The sequence below is a fragment of the Centruroides sculpturatus genome, unplaced genomic scaffold (genome assembly GCF_000671375.1).
Source record: "Centruroides sculpturatus isolate CEXI.00-Female unplaced genomic scaffold, Cexi_2.0 scaffold2504, whole genome shotgun sequence".
Classification (NCBI taxonomy): domain Eukaryota; kingdom Metazoa; phylum Arthropoda; class Arachnida; order Scorpiones; family Buthidae; genus Centruroides; species Centruroides sculpturatus.
Window position 1 is genome coordinate 9,137 of NW_019386722.1, and position 20,974 is coordinate 30,110.

The window sequence follows — 20,974 nt, forward strand, 5'->3', positions numbered from 1 at the left end:
AGCTAAAAAACACACACCAACAAAAAAATATTGGAGTAGCCCAAGATATAGCCAAAGATTGCAGCGCCACAGCACTAGCGAAAATTTAAATTTGCTGACTGGAATGCTTTCGGATAACCGGCTTTCGGATAAACGACGCTCCACTGTATTAACTTTATTATATAAACAATTAATTAAACAAAATTTATGTATATCAAATTTGTTAAAATTATCTTGCAATACTATTAAATATCATTTGCAAAAGTTTTATTTTACTTAAGCATTTTTTAAGACTGTAAAGTTATAAAGGCCTAGTCTATAAAAGGTATATTTAAAGTATATTTATACATAAATTTCATCATCAATTTAATTTCGGAGAAGGAATCTTTTAATAATTGACATATAGGAGTTTTGTTTTTATTTTAGTAAATTATATATTTGATATTCATTATATTGTAGTACATGCAATGCTATAATATGAAACGCTTTTAGCAAATAACACAAAATATACAGGGTGTATATGAAGTCCTATCATAAAATTTGCATACATAAACTACACACTAAAATAAATAAAAAAGATCTAGCAAACATGGGTTCCAAAAGAAACCAAAACTCTGCAGGCTTGATTAACAAGTCAGACTACGTCCACTGACAGTACCTCTTACTTGTTCAAAATGGTTTCCCGGAAACTCTAAACAACTGTTATTACTCCGCATGATGGATTATCATACTCTTTCAAATATACCAGGTTGTTGCCGACATTCGTGAAATGCCTGGACAATTCGTTTCTATAAATTATCACCGTTTGTAATAGGTTGCGAGTGCATTAGTTGTTTTACGTGGTTCCAGAAATAAAAGTCAAAGAGGATTGACATCGGGTAGATTGACATCGATCAAGAGAATTGGGTCGATTTGGCTACTCTACAGATCTATTTCCACCTATCCTTCAATTTGAAAACTTTTCGTCGGAATACTGGCATGTTAATATACTAAAATGCGCTGTCACGAACCACATATCTGCACGAAACTGCAAAGTAACATTATCAAGCATCTCAGAAAGTATGTTTGCCATTAGCTGCTTCAAAAACTGATGGTACAGAGGTCCTGTGAGACGCGAACGTAGGAGATATGAATATGGATCAATCAGTTTATCCCCGCAATTCCCGCTGAAACATTGATTTCTTAGTTTATCCCGCTCAATCGTGATGATAATATATACTGTCTCTAATTAACATCGCTTCGTCTGAAAAGAGAAGTTTGGAGAGGAACTGGCATATATATATATATATATGCACATTTTTAACGCAAGGCTATTGTGTAATCTTGGAGTTTCAATTCCGAAAATCACTGAGGCGACAAGAAACAGTTCATTTTCATTCAAAATTCTTCATATAGTCATATGACTAACCCGCTTTACAGTAAAGCTGTAATCCTCCAGATGCTAATTGGAGACTGATTGGAACTCGTTTAAAAGACGTTCCACCATTTAAGGGTTCCGAATGACTCTTTCACCCCCGTATTCACCAACGCGAGTTAGAGTTAAAGTTAGGGTTAACTCGCGAGTTATTGGTAAATTGGTATTCACCAACTCCGAATCTCGAGTCAAACACAATAACCCTAATTCTAACTCTACCTCTAGAAAATCGGCGAGTAGACGATAACTCTAGGTTTGACGCCTGCGCAAAGCGATCTATTTCAGGGAAAAATGGCGACATTCGACGAGAACGAAGCCGAGAAGCTAGAAAATCTGAAATATCTAGATTATATAAATCAGTCTTTCTCAACGGTAGCGATATCGTCCCCATGTGGGCGTTTTTCCATGTTGAGGAGGCGATTAGTAACAATTTATATTTTGGGCGAAAAACAATTTTCTGGGCGTTATAGTAAAACATTATATTAAGAATAATTAGATATTTTATTTGTTATATCGTACAATAATTAAACAAATAACATTATACTAGTCACTAGTCTATTCAATGCAATACGAATTTGGCGTTAGTCTTGGTCCTCAGTATCGGAATTTTGAAGTGAAGGGGCGATAATAGGTAACGGTTTTATTGAAGGGGGCAATACTACGTTGAAGGGAGCGACGATTCGTTAGAGGTTGAGAAACACTGCTGTATATATACAGTAGAAATCTGTCCGTTCACGAAATTCCCGCCTGAGAAGTTTGCTGTTTTTCAACAAATAGATGGAATAAGCATGAGAACGGCTACGGAACCGAAATTAACGAAATTAGTTATGAATAAGATTGATCAAGAGATAGCAACTTGTAATGGAATCATTTTTGTGGCAAGATATGGATGACATTTTCTTAGTTTATGATAATAATAAAATAAATAAAACACAAATTTTGAATTTCGTTAATGGGTTGTACTCTTCAATTCAATTTAAGATAGTTTATAGAAAATAGAAAGTAAAGAAAAAAAAATTGAATTATTTAGATATTTCAATAATTAGATCGGATAATATGTTTATAATAAAAATATATGGAAAGGATTTTAATACTCAGAAGATAATAAACTATAAATCCTACTGTCCGTTGTCAATAAAAAGAAAAGTATTTTTTAGAATTATCCATAATATGAACAAATGCGCACGATATAATAAAAGATCAAAAAATAAGTTAAAACAAAAAGTTTAATTGAATGATTATCTAAATATACGGAAACTACAGATTATAGATTATGTTGCTATAATGTTCGATTTAAGAGTGTACATGTCATTTTCGTACATTCGTAACACATGTCGTACCTCGTACTTCGAACGACTGTAACTGAAGAGTTCGAACGCAGAACCATCGCCATGCAATTACCAAATAACTAGCTTTATCCTCCCTTTAAAACTCTTCTCTTTTCTAGCTTAAGTTAATCTATGGTAATTTAAAATTATTTTAATCAAATTTACTGACATTAAGATTTTAAATTATTTTACAAATAATGATATGTGTATGTCTATTTTTATGTAGGCCTACATAAAATTCTTATATTTGTACTTGAACTTTTATAAATGTATTCTTTATATCTGAACTTTAATGTTATTAATTATGTTAATAAACGGCTTTATATTGTAGTTTACTTCGACAACTGTATTGCTCTATCTAATATCATACTTTAAAGCAGGGGTGGCCAACCTTTTTAGCAGGCGGGCCAAATTTCAGAAATAATATTTCCTGCCGGGCCATGCACCTATTTTTTTTTGTTAATTAAAGTAAACAAACAATCGTGTTACAGATTCAACCACATCGTTGCTTCCCAATGGGTGAGATCGTGGTCAAACACTTGCCTGATTTAATGTAAAGAAAAAACACAAAAAATAGATATATTTATTCTTTTGAAGAAAATAAAACATAACCGAGAATTATTTATTTAATAACCGAGAAACATATTTATTAGACAATTTAAAAATATTTAAAAGTGAGACATCTGATTTTGTTCTACCAAAACTAAGTGCATCAAGTTTTACAAAACTAAGTGCATCAAAATTGATCTCGAGTGATGTTGTCGCTACACGCAGTTTTCCAAATGAACATCAGTAATTCGTGTTCTCAGTTGTGATTTGATGTACAGTACTTCATGCGACCAAAAAGCTGTTAACACGTACAGTATAAGTGTTTCCAAATAGCGAAACCATTGACAGAGCATGTTTGTAAAACGCAGGATAAATATCCTTGTCCAAATACGTTTCATAGAACTCTTCCAAACCTTCTTAACTCTTCTAATGTTCTTTTGGTGATATGTACAATAAAGTTAACATTTATGTTCATTTGACCTAGCTCCGCGGGCCTCAANTTACAGGCTATTAAACTATATCTTCAGACTCCTATGCGTTTTCGTCGTTATCCTACTGCAGTGCCGTACTGTATTTCATTGACACATGCATGAAAAAGAACGCAATTATTACTCCGAGAACACTCTCTTTAGTTCTGGTCGTTTCCAAAATTAAAGATGGTGCAAAAAGGTCAACGCTTTTCATTGAATGCCGAAGTTCAAGTTGTATGGAATAGATAAGGAAAAACCAGTTTTTCTCACGAACGGAATGCAATACTAGATTGAACGTTTAGAAAAAAGTTTCCTTTGTAAATTATAACTATGTTTAAAAATATGGATAAGTGTGATTAAAATAAATGATTTTTACTACTGTTTAAAACTAGTCACATGATTCTACCTTTCCCTACACAGTACTAATTTTATAGAAATAGAGACCTTATTTATCAATCAACCCTCCTATAAAATTTATGTATTAAACCAATATTTATAGGCGTAAATAATCAATCTAAATGAAAAAATATTATACAAACTTTATTGAAAGCTATATAAGTTATTTTATACTATAAGATAATTTTATATCGTTAATTTTAAAAATTCAAGTTAAACAAATATAAGAAATTTTAAATTAAGAAAAATGAAAACTACCTGTAATTTTTTTTCCAGTGTGCATGGAAAATTATTTTCATTTACCCAGAGAATCCAGTACCAAAAGCGGGTATAGGTTCTATTTCGGGTAATGTATCTTCCACAGATTCGGGTGTTACATGGATCTTTTCTTCCACGGATTCGGGTATTGTATGGATCTCTTCCTTATTCTCGTCTGATTCCACGATTACAACAGGATCTGCTTGTTCCGGTGTTAAACCTTTATCATTTGTTTCATTATGTTTAGAAGCACTTTCATCCTTATTACTATTTTTCGGCGGAGGATTGTCATTAGCATTAATGACTGAAAAAATAACTATCAATACAAAAATCGAGACCTAAAAATAAAAAAATAAGTAATATACCAAAACTTTAGAATATTTCCATTTTATAGTGATATGAATATTTAATTGTTTAAAATACATCTTACCAAATTTTTCATGTTAAAACCTTAGAGAAGGCTTAAAATTAAATAGTTGTTGCTTCTATGCTGTGTAATATACAAACTAGTGTGTACAAACTAGTATAGCAACAACAGTGTTGAACGTCCTTCACCTGACGTGAAAATATTCATCCTCTAAGGTCTAAACAAATTAACAAGTTAATTTAAATATATTATTCCAGGAGATTTCTGGCTAGTTTTATTTAGTAAATAAATATAAAATTCTTTCAAATCTTTAAAAGTTGTGACATTTTATAGCATCATTTTATATTTGAAAACAATTTTAAAAAAAAGTATTAACAAAATATGAATATAACAAGTAAAATTAAAAATTTAAATTCTTTAATGTTAACTTTATTATAAACAATTAATTAAACAAAATTTATGTATATCAAATTTATTAAAATTGTCTTGCAATACTATTAAATATCATTTGCAAAAGTTTTATTTTGCAAAAATTTAATTTCGGGGAAGGAATCATCTAATATGTGACATATAGGATTTTTGTTTTTATATTAGTAAATTGTATATTTGATGTTCAGTGCATTGTAGTATATGCAATGCCATAATATGAAACGCTTTTAGCAAATAACACAAAATATACAGGGTGTATATGAACTCCTATCATAAAATTTGCACACATAAACTACACACTAAAATCAATAGAAAAAATCTAGCAACATGGGTTCCAAAAGAAACCAAAGGCTTGATTAACAAGTCAGACTACGTCCACTGACAGTACCTCTTACTTGTTCAAAATGGTTTCCCGGAAACTCTAAACAACTGTTATTACTCCGCATGATGGATTATCATACTCTTTCAAATATACCAGGTTGTTGCCGACATTCGTGAAATACCTGGACAATTCGTTTCTATAAATTATCACCGTTTGTAATAGGTTGCGAGTGCACTAGTTGTTTTACGTGGTTCCAGAAATAAAAGTCAAAGAGGATTGACATCGATCAAGAGAATTAGCTACTCTACAGATCTATTTCCACCTATCCTTCAATTTGAAAACTTTTTGTCGGAATACTGGCAGGTTAATATACTAAAATGCGACGGTACGCTGTCGTTCACGAACCACATATCTGCTTGAAACTGCAAAGTAACGTTATCAAGCTTCTCGGAAAGTATGTTTGCCATTAACTGCTCCAAAAACTGATGGTACAGAGGTCCTGTGAGACGCAAACGTAGGAGTTATGAGTATGGACCAATCAGTTTATCCCCGCAATTCCCGCTCAAACATTGATTTTTCAGTTTATCCCGCTCAATCGTGACGATAATACAGTATAGCGTCGATTATCCGAAAGTCAATCATCCGAAAGAATTCCAGTCGGCAAATTTAAATTTTTGCCAGTGCTGTGGCGTTGCAATCTTTGGCTATGTCTTGGGCTACTCAAATATTTTCCGTTTTTGATACTAAATTAACTTCTGAAGTATAATTTTTTAAATTTTTTATATTTTTCAATATATTTATTTTGTTCGTACAAAATAAAAAAAATAATTTTTAACGATACAATAGTCTTCGTTAGACTTAACATCGAAGAAAATTCAACGCGAAGCGACACGCAACGGAGAAAAATTTCAAGATGGGAAAAATTAATATATTTTTTCGTGCATAATCGGTTATCCGAAATATCGATCTTCCGAAGAACCCTAGCCCCCAATTGATTCGGATAATCGACGCTCTACTGTATATCTTGTCTCCGTAAACATCGCTTCGTCTGAAAAGAGAACTTTGGAGAGGAACTGGCATAGATATGTGCACATTTTTAACGAAAGGCTGTTGGGTAATCTTGGAGTTTCAATTCCGAACTCACTGAAAGTGACAAGAAACAGTTCATTTTCATTCAAAATTCTCCATATAGTCATATGACTAACCCACTTTACAGTAAAGCTGTAATCCTCCAGATACTAATTGGAGACTGATTGGAACTCAATTTAAAAGACGTTCCACCATGAGGTTGCCTAATTCCGAATGACTCTTTCACAAAGCTAGATACAGTATTTACTTTTCTGCATTCGTGGAGTTCTTAATTTAATTTCGCTAAACATTGCAGAATATGGAATTCGTCGGTTTGGGTACAGTTCTTGGTAATTTCTACGGATTTCAAAGGCGTTTCCAATTTATCTTACTATAATATAAGTGCATGTATGCCATTTTTGCAAATGTTTAATCATTAGACATTTTAATGCCCGTTCACTCACACAATCACGGGCGGATCTAGGTTTTTCGGTGCCAAGGGCTTATTGAAGTCCAATGGGGTCCCAGTTTTTGTTAAATTAAGAATCATTAAATTGGGGATTAAAATTCATTTTTAATAACATCAAAATCAGAGTTGAAATATATTTATTTATGAAATGGTGTTAAATGAAAAACTTTATATCTTATTTTAAAAAAACATAACAAATAAAGAAATAAATATATCAATTAACTACCGACCAATTACGTTACATTGATTATAATAAAGCAAATAATATTATAAATTATCATTATTATTTTATATTAATATTAACTAATTTTTACTATACGATAAGTGCTCATTGTTAATGAAAAAGTATTAAAAATTTATGATAATTCAATTTTTGTGGGCCCTTGACACTTGGGGATCCAGGGCTTAAGCCCTATTAGTCCCTATGTAGATCCGCTCCTGCACACAATCACTGCTGATAATTTGCCCAGACTTATCCCAGCCTTTTGCTGACAAGAAAACATTTTCCCATTGCATATTTTACATATTTTACTTATTGTTTACGCCTTTGAGCCTCCGTACAGCTTTAGACTACTGATTATTTGTAAAACGGGTGTTTTTAGAATTCATATTTACCAAAGCATTTTTAGTATGTAGTTTATGTATGCAGATTTTTTGACAGAGATTCATATACTATATATACATTCTGTATATCAGTGTTTCTCAACGGGAGCGATATCGCCTTCATGTGGGCGTTTTTTCATGTTGAGGGAGCGATTAGTAACAATTTATATTCTGGGGCGGCGAAAAACAATTTTCTGGGCGATATAGTAAAACATTATATTAAGAATAATTAAATATTTTATTTGTTATATCGTACAATAATTAAACAAATAACATTATACTAGTCACTAGTCTATTCAATGCAGTACGAATTTGGCGTTAGTCTTGGTCTTCGGCATCGGAATTTTGAAGTGATGAGGGCGATACTACGTCGAAGGGAGCGACGATTCGTTAGAGGTTGAGAAACACTGCTGTATATATACAGTATAAATCTGTCCGTACACGAAATTCTCGCCTGAGAAGTTTTCTGTTTTTCAACAAATAGATGGAATAAGCATGAGAACGGCTACTGAACCGAAATTAACGAAATTAGTTATGAATAAGATTGATCAAGAGATAGCAACTTGTAATGGAATCATTTTTGTGGCAAGATATGGATGACATTTTCTTAGTTTATGATAATAATAAAATAAATAAAACACAAATTTTGAATTTCGTTAATGGGTTGTACTCTTCAATTCAATTTAAGATAGTTTATAGAAAATAGAAAGTAAAGAAAAAAAAATTGAATTATTTAGATATTTCAATAATTAGATCGGATAATATGTTTATAATAAAAATATATGGAAAGGATTTTAATACTCAGAAGATAATAAACTATAAATCCTACTGTCCGTTGTCAATAAAAAGAAAAGTATTTTTTAGAATTATCCATAATATGAACAAATGCGCACGATATAATAAAAGATCAAAAAATAAGTTAAAACAAAAAGTTTAATTGAATGATTATCTAAATATACGGAAACTACAGATTATAGATTATGTTGCTATAATGTTCGATTTAAGAGTGTACATGTCATTTTCGTACATTCGTAACACATGTCGTACCTCGTACTTCGAACGACTGTAACTTCGGACGCTTTAAGAGTTCGAACGCAGAACCATTGCCATGCAGTTACCAAATAACTAGTTTTTTCCTCCCTTTAAAACACTTAGTTAATCTATGGTAATTTAAAATTATTTTAATCAAATTTACTGACATTAAGATTTTAAATTATTTTACAAGTAATAATATATGTGTAGGCCTACATAAAATTCTTGTATTTGTACTTGAACTTTTATAAATTTTTTATTTATATCTGAACCTTAATGTTATTAATTATGTTAATAAACGGCTTTATAGTTTACTTCGACAACTGTATTGATATATCATGCTTTAAAGCAAAGTACCCAAACTAATGTCTATGATGAATCAATCGATTTCTTGGTTTACTGCCAACAAAATTACTATTGGTTGGTGGTCAAATTTACTTTTATTATACTTAAAAATATTATGATTATAACGGTTATATATTTTAAATTTTATTAAAGCTCACAATTTTTGAATTGTAAGTTAAGTTAATAAAAACATTGTTAAATAGTTATTTGAGTTTTTATTTCATTCTATTTGTAATTTATTTTATTTGGCATCAGTGTGTAGTCGGTAAATTAAATCTATGAGAACAGTGGAAAGTAACTAGACATTGAAAAATTACTATAATTTTATTATAATAATATAATAATAATAAAATTTTTATGTGCATGTACATCAATGAATTTTATAATCACTACATTGGTGATGCCAACGATGACCGAGACCATACACACAGTGGCAAAATGATGGCCGACCGCTTGTCTGTTCAAGAGCGAGCGCAGTTTGCTGCAAACTGAGATGTGAAAATCAGTGATTGTTGTGCAGAAATAATGGCGTGCGGTGAAGGAACGTCATGCCATCATTCGTCCGGAAACAATCAAGAACTGTCATTCGAAATTAAAATGACCACAGGTTTGGTTGCAGAGGCACAAAAAAGGGGTCGACCATTTACATCACAATCTGAGGAAATCATCGTTGATGAATATCGTTGATGTATTCAATTTTATGGTATGCATCCATTTATCCATTTAATAAAGTACACGTCAAATAACTTTTATCATAATTGCTTTAGAAATATAGAAATTATAGCTATTTCTCAATGTCTAGTTATTTTCCACCATCCTGTGATTTTAAAGGGATCAAATGCAATGGAGTGCATCAGGAAACGCAATACTTCGATGATCTGCCAAAGATCTCCCGGGAAAACTTTCTATAGGAAAATGGTCCATATTTAGGTATTAAACATGTAAAGAAAACACATTGCGAGCTCGTTAGTCGGGTGCAAACCCGCGCTTAACTACCAGCATTCAATGGTTTCATCAACGTTAACGTAGAGTTAACGATAACGAGGAAGGCCTTAGGTTGAAGGTAGAGCAAAAAAGCTCTAAGATTTCTTAGACATTTCTTAGACATTAATATCATATTTAGCAAAGGACGTATATCCACTAGCATATTCATTAAACCAACGCATAGCCCACTCACTATATATCCCTGCAAGCTCTAATGACCCTTATAGGTATAAATTAGCAGCGTTTCGAGCATTGGTTAGGAGGGCCTTTATATACTGCGAAAACATTATAGACCGGAATTCAGAGATAGAAAGAATTATGCAGTTGGCAGGAACATTGGATTGTAAAGGGAATTATTAGAAAATTAGAAGCTAGTAATGATATAAAATATGTACAAGGTCCATCTAAATACACGAAATTTACATACAACAAGCACTTAGGAGACATTATGAAAGAAATCACAAATATAAAAGATACAAAGATGGTCTTAAAAAGAGCTCCGAATTTGTACAAAATACTTAGAAACGATAAAGAGGTTGTTAAAAAAGAAGATAAGGCGGGTGTGTATAAGATTCCCTTCGAGAACCAGCTCTTAGGAAAAAAAAGAATATGTAGGGGTTACTACTAGAAACCTAGGTATAAGGATCAAAGAACACAGATATGATATTAGAAAAGGTTCTAATGCGACAGTATTGGCCCAGATGGCGCAGGCAGAAGGTTCATTGGTACAGTACAATGGGATAAAGCCGAAATCCTGAAACAGATACACTCGCCGACTTTGGCAAGAACAGCTGAAAAGATAGAAATTTATAGAAGCAAGCTTAAAGAAAAATGCATTAACGCAAGGGACGCGGAGAGTCTTCCTTCCGCTTGGAAGTTTGTAGTTAAAATCTTACAAAAAGCTCATGAACTTTAGTATGATATATAGGAAACTCTATTTAGTTAGGTAGGCGGTATTAATATTTAGTATTGGTAATATGTTATTTATTTTGTGCATACTTGTATTATTTACAAGTATTATTTATTTTTATGTTATCGGTTATTAGTATTTTTGAATATTTGAACGTGTTGTTCTATTTATGAAGTGTTCCATTTAACCTGATGACGATCCATTGAATGGATCGAAAACGTTAGTTTTAATAAAAAAATCTCTCAGATAGTGATAAGGTGTTGATTACATATTTAATTGGTTTTATCAACTCAGAACAGAGATCGATAAGTGAAAAAGATGGAAACTCTTGTTCTAAATAAACATTTTATACATTTACATATTTATTTTAGTCGCTTTTACTCCTTTTTATTCTTTCTACTCTAACTTGTGAGTAATAAAAGAGTGTTTATTTTATTTATAACCAAATACATTTTATTTGTACATGATAGTCGGAGACCTCAGCAATGCAAGGGATGCTGTTCAATGTGATACTCATTCTGATCATGTAACACCTACAGATAAGATCGTCGAACGCATTGCTTTCGACAGCCGACCATAATGATCTGCAATGGTTTTTATATTCAGTAAGAAAGTGTCTTTCAAGGCTTCCAAATTTTCAGCATGTCCTTTATCACCCACACTTTTTAAGTGTCCACTAAAATAAAACTGCTTTACTGTTGCTTGCAGCGCCATAGATGTGCCACAGTAGTGAATTTTGATACGATTTTTTGTTTTTTTAAATATTTTCGGCATATCTTGAAATGTCACCATAGCAAATTTAGTTGTATTTGAACTGTAAATATCTTTCTAAACAGCGTTGAATGACGCTGTCTAAATATATCACACGAAACATGGATTTACAGTAATATAGAATGACTGTAGTATAGTTGGGTTTTCTTATTGTCATTTTTCCAATTTCAATCTTTAAAATTTTGCCATGTTCTAAACATTCTTCATTTATAATATATTGACCGCTTGCGATATGGTCCAACCACTTATATTACGAAAAACTGAAAAATATCATATATATATCAGTGCTCCTCAAATTTGATGATGTGTACAAGAAACATTTTCTCCAATGTATTAAAGAGTTTGTTTGTTAATTTACGGCAAAACAACACTTGGGCGATCTGCCTAGAGGAATGCCTTACAGGAGGTCTTTCTAAGGATAACTGGCCCCTATTCAGGCGTTACAGATGTGGAGAAAGCCCGGAAAACTCCACATGGCCAGCCCGTCAGGTGAGGCGGGATCCCACGACTGAATTCCCAGTGTTCAAGAAACAGAACAGCTTGGCGGAAATTCTATGTGAACCTGAAGCCTTGGACCACTGTTTTGAGTAACAATGATGTGTGCTGAGTTTTAATTCAGCAAATCCAAATCAATGTAATACATTTTTGTCTTTAATTTTATACATTTAACGATCATTTATTTTTATAATTGCCAAATGACTATATTTTCTGACTGAATATACTTTATTTTTTCCTCTCACTTGATTACATATAGGGCATCCATTTAAAGAACTAACCAGAGGCAACAAAGATCTCTTTCAGCATTAGTTAGGTTAAGGTAGGTTAGGTTGTAGACTGCAGCGGACACAAATACAACGAGTATTACGTCGCCATGGCGTGCACCCATTCTATTGCTATCTGCAACCTGCACATTCCGCACAGCATTTGAGTAACATAACGTTAAGTTAATGTTGAGTAACATAAATTTATAGCATAAAGAAAATCAACTCCTTCAGCACATTTTACAGACTGAAGAATCATTGTTTCCCCGTAATGGATGGTATAACAGTCACAACTGTGCACCACTGAGCAGATCGTGCTCAGTGATTCATGCAACATATGTGACACCGAGTGATTTTTACCAAATGTCTGTATGGAATTTGGGGTAAGTGGCTTCTTTGTCTAGTATTCATTGATAGTACTCGATATCTGAACATCCTAAAACACAACGGTGGAAGAATGGCTCGATGACTTACAATTAGTGCTATTACAGTAGGTTTGGCACCAACAGATGACTACCTTATTCTGGAGAAACGTATGTCAGTAGATTGCAGAGCTGGATAGAATAACACGACTCCGTTCCATGGTACCTCCTTCCTAGACTTGACCTCACTACAGATTTTTCGGTGGGATCACCCAACGAAAAATCGTTGGTGTATAATTCGTACCAAGCAGCACCACATGATGTTGGTGAACTAGAAAGATGCGTATTACAGGACTGTTAAACGATGACATCAGGAGTGCTATGTGACATCCATAACACCACGTTCATTCGTTTGCATCTTTGTATTGCTATTGAAGGCAGCCGTTTTGAACACCGTCTCTGTTATTCATAACAGAGGAAAAGTATGGCGATCGTCAAAAAGCGATCCCCGAAGATTTCTAGATTTTTTGACTCGGAAGATCTTAAAACGTCGAGAAATGAAAAAATATATATAATGGGTTTTTTTAATACGTTGGATGTTAGTGTATGGGTATGTGAGGGGCACGATTTTGTTCACTCTTTTTGAAGTTTAATAATTCCTGTGCATTTTGTCGAACATTTCTGAAACTTTGCAGGAGGTTACGGTACTAGGAGCATTGATGCTATTAAATTTTCGTAGATAGAGAGGTGTCATGTGTCATATCTCGCGTAGGGTAAAACTTAATGACGATTTTACTCATTATCAGTATTTACAGTTTTTTAAAATAAAACTCATCACTATCCTCAAAATGAAGCTATTTCCATTTTACAATAATTAAAAATATAAGACGTTTTTAGAAATAAAATATCATAAAAGATAGCGCCGCATGCAGTTTTTATTGTTGCCAGGAAAGTTAAGCAACTCGTTGGTGGATTTTTAGTATGAATTTCTGCAATGCATCTTTTACAGAGATTATTTGTATGTCATATTAAATCGTTTTAAATGATTTTCTCGTTATTTTAGCGCTGAAACAAGCACGCATCATACGCACAGACTTGTTCAAAGTTGGAAAGATCTCTTCTATTTCCGGATAGACGCTTACGTGGTCACCTTGTATAAGAAGAGAAACAAAAATAATAACTTCACTATATATATTTTAATTTCCTGTTGTAATATAAAAAACTAGCAGATAAGCCCGGCGTTGCTCGGGCAAAAGTAACGATTGCGAAGATTAAGATTATTACGTTATAGTCAACCTTACCCGTTTTCACAGAATGCAAGAATTGGGTCCCCCTGTTTTCAGACTAATTAGAAAATTTATAGATGGGTCTAAAAATATGTTTGATTTCCCGCAAAAACGAAAAAAAACTGCATCTGCGTCTTGCTCGTTGCTTTCTCTTAACAATTCCATTGTTACGTAACACTTCCATTGTTGACACTTCCATTGTTACTTAACACTTTCATTGTTGATGGAAATGTTAAGCCTTAATCCTGTCTCTCTCCCCCGGGGTGAAATTTTGAAAAATTCCTTTTTAGTGTGCGTTTTCGTGACGTACCCTAACTGTGTACCAAATTTCAACTTTCAACTCCTAACCGTTTGGGCTCTGCGCTTATTATTATTATTATCATTATCAACCCGTCTCGATTATATATATATGTTACCGCTAAAGCTCGAAATCCGTTAATGTGTACATTACCTAGCTAATCTGCAGATTAACTAGGGTGATCCGTTAAAGCTGCTAAAATTGTTCAATTTCTCAAATTACCTAGGTAATTTGCAGAGTATCTAGGTAATCTGCACATTAACGGCTTCCGTATCGTTAAAGTTCAAAAGTTTGTTTCTTTCACTTCCTTTCCCCACTCCTTCTTTTTACGTAGATAAATTTAAATCCTAGAATGCAAGCAAGCACCGAATTGGTGAGTAAAATCAAGAAAAGATTCTTCGCAAACCTCTTTAGCGAAGATTTAAAATATAATACGTAGTGTTTTAATAACAAACCAAAGTATGATTCCATAATTGAAGATGTAAAGCAAATAAAAGTTTCCAAGAAGAAAGAATCATCTCGAGATTATCAAATAATTCAAAGGTGTGATGTGTTGACTGTACGAGGCTGTGAAAAACTCATTGAGCCGTTGTCAGATGCGCGAGAAAGGTTTGAAAAAGTTTGTCCATGCCGGAGAATTGTTTGACATTCGATAAAAACTGAAGAAGACCTTGAAAAATTAGAAGATTCACAAGAGACTGTGATTATGAGATCACAGTCAAATCTTACTCAAGAGGACATTCCGTTATCCCCCGCTTCTACAGAATCACCTATAGAAATACAAGAATTTACCGATAGTAATCTTAAACTGCCTTCTATACCGTTGATTGATGATGCAGTCACGAAGAATATTCAGTTACCCTGCACCTCCAAGGAATCGCCTCTGCAAGTTGAAGAAGTCATCACTGAGTTACTCTCAACTTCAGCAGAATCGCCATCACAGTTTCGTACGGAGCCTGTAAAGAGCACTATACAAGACATAGTCTGTATTGTTTGCTCAAAAGCAGCATCAAGTGCTCACAAGTGTAAATCGTGTAATATGTTTGTTCACGCAGTTTGTGGTGAAGTAGATCCTAAAGAGGAAGGGTATGGTAAGAATGTATTGTGCATCATCTGTAAAAAGAATATGGATCAGAAAATACAGCGTGATGAAGCCAAGAAATGTTTAGAAAAGCAAGCAAAGAAAATGTTAGCAGTTTCTAATGCAAAGCACCCAAACGTCGATGAAGGTTTCGCTGTGAGAATTAAAGTACCCGAAGAAGACAGAGCAAAAACTGATGCACGTTCAATTTTAGCTGTGGTTCTTAGTAAAACAGAGGATGGCTTTTATAAACTTGATACTAAAACAGGTATTTTAAAACAATTGTATGCAAAATCTGAATTCAGTGTTTGCAAAGAGAGATTTTTAACGAAAGAAGATGGATGTCCCTGCTGTAGAAATATCTTTACGTCAAACAGCAATAAAACAATCCCTTGGTACTGGGCAGGGTTTCAGAAAATGTGACTGCAAATCTAAATGTACCACAAATAGGCGTGCTTGTCGCAAAAACCAATTGCTACGTAATTCAAAGTGTCACCAATCTTTAGATTGCACTAATAAGTAAGTACAATTTTATCATATGTTTTGCAAATTCATTTCCCTAATTGTAGTAATATTTTAAACCGTTTGATTTTTGTATTAAAGTTTTTTTAATTGATTGATGATTGATTCAATCAACTAATTTGTTGATTGTATTAACTTGATTCTTTAGATATTGAAAATTAAATAAATAACATTATGTTAATTTAAGCGTACAGAAACGTTGCTGTTGTTCCAGCAAAAATCTTATTTTCACTTTACCGAGTGCCTAGTAGGTAATTTGCAGATTACCTAGATAATCCGAACATTACCTAGGTAATTTGAGAAATGAAATAATTTTCGCAGCATTAACGGATCACCCTAGTTAATCTGCAGATTAGCTAGGTAATGCGCACATTAACGGATTTCGAGCTTTAGCGGTAACATATAGATTAAAATGTATCGATTTTATGGACAGTTAAAATTTAATATGAATTTAAACTTTAATTTTCGCATTGCAGTACAATCTGTAACAACAAGGATAATCTGATGTTGTTTTAAATACAGATAATATATTACATTTAAGACTAATATTTTTAACTCAAATTTTGAAATTCGAAGTTAAAATCCATAAAAATATAAGCTTATGCTTCTTAACTATACTAAATGCTAATACACAGTAGGGGGCGAACATTATTTTATCAATTACACGTATAAGCGTACAAAAAAGTGATCTGCGGATATCTATGCAACACTTCAGAAACAAAAATGAATTATCCATTACTCAAGCGTTCAGACTTAGCATTACGTAATATTTTTATAAACATCCTCATCGTAGTTTCAATTTAATAGATTATTTTATATACAGAGTTTGTTACGCATCGTAGTTTCAATTTAATAGATTATTTTATATACAGAGGTTTGATCAATCAAACTTTTACAATATATTTTTGTTTAAACAATATTTAGAAAAAACATACGTGTATTTAAAAATTTTACATTCACTTAGATTCTTTATAATAGTTTTTTTTTGCTGAAAAGAAAGTACAAACACAAAAATTTATCATCAAATTTATTAAATCAAAAGAAATAAAAAAATTCTACATCATTAAACACAAGTTTCCATATAAATTCGTTTTACTTCAACGTAATGTTAAGCATGTATTAAAGGCTAAATGCAATAGTTGAAAATATATAATTCTTTTATGTTAGGAAATTACATAACAGATATGCTGACAAGTTTACTAATGCTGTTTCAATGCATAGTTCCTCTGAAAAATAAAAATAAAAATTATTATTTACTTAAAACCTATCCGAAGACTTTATTATATCAGTTTACTGCAATTATATAATATGTAAGTATGTATTTATGTATACATGTACACAGTGAATAATTGATATAAACAGTATATAAAATACAACGAAATAAATTCCCACAAATAACAAGAAAACAAATTTACCAAATTTTAAACCACGATATAATAATACGTAAACAAATAAAAACTGATAAAAACGAAAGTATTATATTATTATAAAAATGGTAAAAATCTTATAAAATATGGTAAAAGAGATATTAAGGTAATAATTTTATTCACTAAAACGTAATATACGGTGGTAACAAATATTTCAAAAGCATACTAAAAAAGTAAATAAAAAAATAAGGTAAATATAAATATAAAAGATCTTTGACTTTCACCATATAATAAAATATAAAAGATCTCTACACTATATTTAAAAAATTTTAAAAATCCAGCAACGAACTGAACAATAACTTTGCAATAATGGCACAAGGGCCTCATTGGCCATGCTGCGCCAATCTGGTAATCTTAAAATAATCCTAAAATGTAAAAGTGTTTGTAAAGAAAGTAGTAAAAACTATAAAATTTTAATATGTAATAAAATGTTTACTTTGCCAGCCAAAGATTAAAAGTTTGTGTGGCTCCATCTGTTACGATATTTTATTTAAAAACCTTTTATATTATTAATTATTATAAAATGGCAAAAAAGCTTAATTTTAAGGCTATGAACGAGTTTTATAAAAGAAAAACATTGCAAATAACGTGTAAAATCTTTATAAAATCTGACCCCTTTCCAGATATGACAAGTGACCCTTCTATGTCCCCATCTCCAAAATTCCATCTTTAATCACTAAAATTTAACAGCACCAATCCCCTAATACACAAATCCTCCTTGCAAAATTTCAGAAATTTTCGACAAAAAGCAGAGAAGTTATTAAGCTTCAAAGCGGGTGATGAAAATCCCCTCCACATACTAAATTCCATACACACAGAAAAAAATCCGATTTTTTGCATTTCTCTACGTTTTAAGTTCCCCTGAGTGCAAAAATGTAAAAAGTCTCGAGGATTATATTTTTGACCGATCGCCATACTTCCAGCCAACAGAGCCAGGGAAGTAAAAACGAAATGAAGTGCGTCGATGAGATTATCCATAGTGACAACATGATAAAAGATCTGTGTGAAATACTCAGGCAGTAATGAAAAGTGTAAATACAAGTTACGAATATTTCTAATAGAAATACAAAGATGCTCGCACAAATTCAATATAAGCATTAAAATACCTTAAAAAGAATACAGTCAAAATATTTCGCTCTTTCAGTTAAGATGAGAAATTCCAATTTTGATCTGAAAGCATTTGTGAAAGGAGTAAGTGAAAAGTTAAGTGAAAGGAGCATTTGTGAAAGATGTAAATGGTTTCATTTGGCGCAATTAAAAAGGGAAGAGTACTCGTAAAGAAAATGTCAAATAAACCAAATTGTTAAATTCCAAAAAAAATGAATAAAACAGTGATCAACATAATGAATCGAAAATTAGAAATATTATAAAAAATAATTATTTTTATTATAATTATTATAATAACAAGCCGGCAAAAGTTTCCTCAGTTTGAAGTTTCTGGCTGCATGACTGACATGTGTTTAATAGTAGATACATTTCAGATTATTTTTCAGTAATTTTATTGATAAGGAAACAGCTATCACAGGCCACATCGATAGACAATAATGAACAATTGATCGAATATTTGTAAAAAGTAAACATCTTAAAAGAAATTTAGACGATACAAAACGACACAATCATCACGTAATGGCCCAGCGAATGGCAATTGTTTAAATCATTTTTTGCTATACGATATTTAAAAGTTAATTTAACACAAAAAACGCTTCAATATCAGTAATGAAATGATATATTATATGTTATGATTTCAAGAATAAATAGTAGCAACTATCAATATATCAATATATAAAGAAATGAGCATCAAAAAAGGTTATACACTGCCAATCAGAATCAGAGTTTCATCTATGACACGTGGTCTATAGTCTGTCAACCATAAAAGCGCAACATCGCACTCCAGCAAACCGGAAGTGTCATCACTATCTCCCTCCTGCTTTCAAGATTTAAATGAAGATTTAAAGTATTTACAGCGTACTGAGTTAAAAGTTCGTCATAATCTGCACACATTTTGAGAATAATCACATATTTATTAAATTCTTTCCTAATTACTTTCATGTTTATAGTTGTTTGACGTGAGAAGAAAATGATTTTTATAGCGTGGTTCTATTTTGTCTTTTAAAAATTACTTTCTTAACTTTTTATTATTTTTTAATTATCTTTAATTAGTTTTTAAAGTTATTTTTTAATTAAAATTTTTACGTTCCATAACTTTTTAAATTCCAAGTATCCGTTTCGCAATCAGATCTGGACCCCAAGGAGTATGAAGTTACAGGCTATTAAACTATATCTTCAGACTCCTATGCATTTTCGTCGTTATCCTACTGCAGTGCCGTACTGTATTTCATTGTCACATGCATGAAAAAGAACGCAATTATTACTCCGAGAAAACACTCTTTAGTTCTGATCGTTTCCAAAATTAAAGATGGTGCAAAAAGGTCAACGCTTTTCATTGAATGCCGAAGTTCAAGTTCTATGGAATAGATAAGGAAAACCAGTTTTTCTCATGAACGGAATGCAAGAATAGATTGAACGTTTAGAAAGTTTCCTTTTTAAATTATAACTACGTTTAAAAATATGGATAAGTGTGATTAAAATAAATGATTTTTACTACTGTTTAAAACTAGTTATACGATTTTACCTTTTCCTATACTAATTTTACAGAAATAGAGACCTTATTTATCAATCAACCCTCCTATAAAATTTATGTATTAAACCAATATTTATACGCGTAAATAATCAATCTAAATGAAAAAATATTATACAAACTTTATTGAAAGCTATATAATTTATTTTATACTCTAAGATAATTTTATATCGTTAATTTTAAAAATTCAAGTTAAAGAAATATAAGAAATTTTAAATTAAGAAAAATGAAAACTACCTGTAATTTTTTCAGTATACATGAAAAATTATTTTCATTTATCCAGAGAATCCACTACCAAAAGCGGCTATAGGTTTTATTTCGGGTAATGTATGGTTTACAGATTCCGGTAAAGTATGGTTCACAGGTTCGGGTATTGTATGGATCTCTTCCTTATTCTCGTCTGATTCCACGATTACAACAGGATCTGCTTGTTCCGGTGTTAAACCTTTATCATCTGTTTCATTATGTTTAGAAGCACTTTCATCCTTATTACTATTTTTCGGTGGAGCATTTTTATTAGCATTAATGACTGAAAAAATAACTACCAATACAAAAATCAAGACCTAAAAATAAAAAATAAGTAATATACCAAAACTTTAGATTATTTCCATTTTTCCATTTTATAGCAATATGAATATTTAATTGTTTAAAATACATCTTACCAAATTTTTCATGTTGAGACCTTAGAGAAGACTGAAAATTAAATAGTTGTTGCTTCTATGCTGTGTAATATACAAACTAGTGTGTACAAACTAGTATAGCAACAACACTGCTGAACGTCCTTCACCTGACGTGAAAGTATTCATCCTCTAAGGTCTAAACGAATTAACAAATTGATTTCAATATATTATTCCAGGAGATTTCTGGCTAGTTTTATTTAGTAAATAAATATAAAATTCTTTCAA

At 31.8% G+C, this 20,974-nt stretch overlaps 1 protein-coding gene across 1 annotated transcript; it reads right to left on the reverse strand.

The window, feature by feature from the left end:
* Window positions 1-4,439: 4,439 nt before the first annotated feature.
* Window positions 4,440-20,868, reverse strand: LOC111615664 (the record flags this gene model as incomplete). The annotated part of the gene is made up of 2 exons (XM_023357096.1): window positions 20,732-20,868; window positions 4,440-4,732 (listed from the first exon to the last, which is right to left on the reverse strand). Coding segments are annotated over exons 1-2 (305 nt in total), but the record flags the coding sequence as incomplete, so codon positions are not given.
* Window positions 20,869-20,974: the final 106 nt, after the last annotated feature.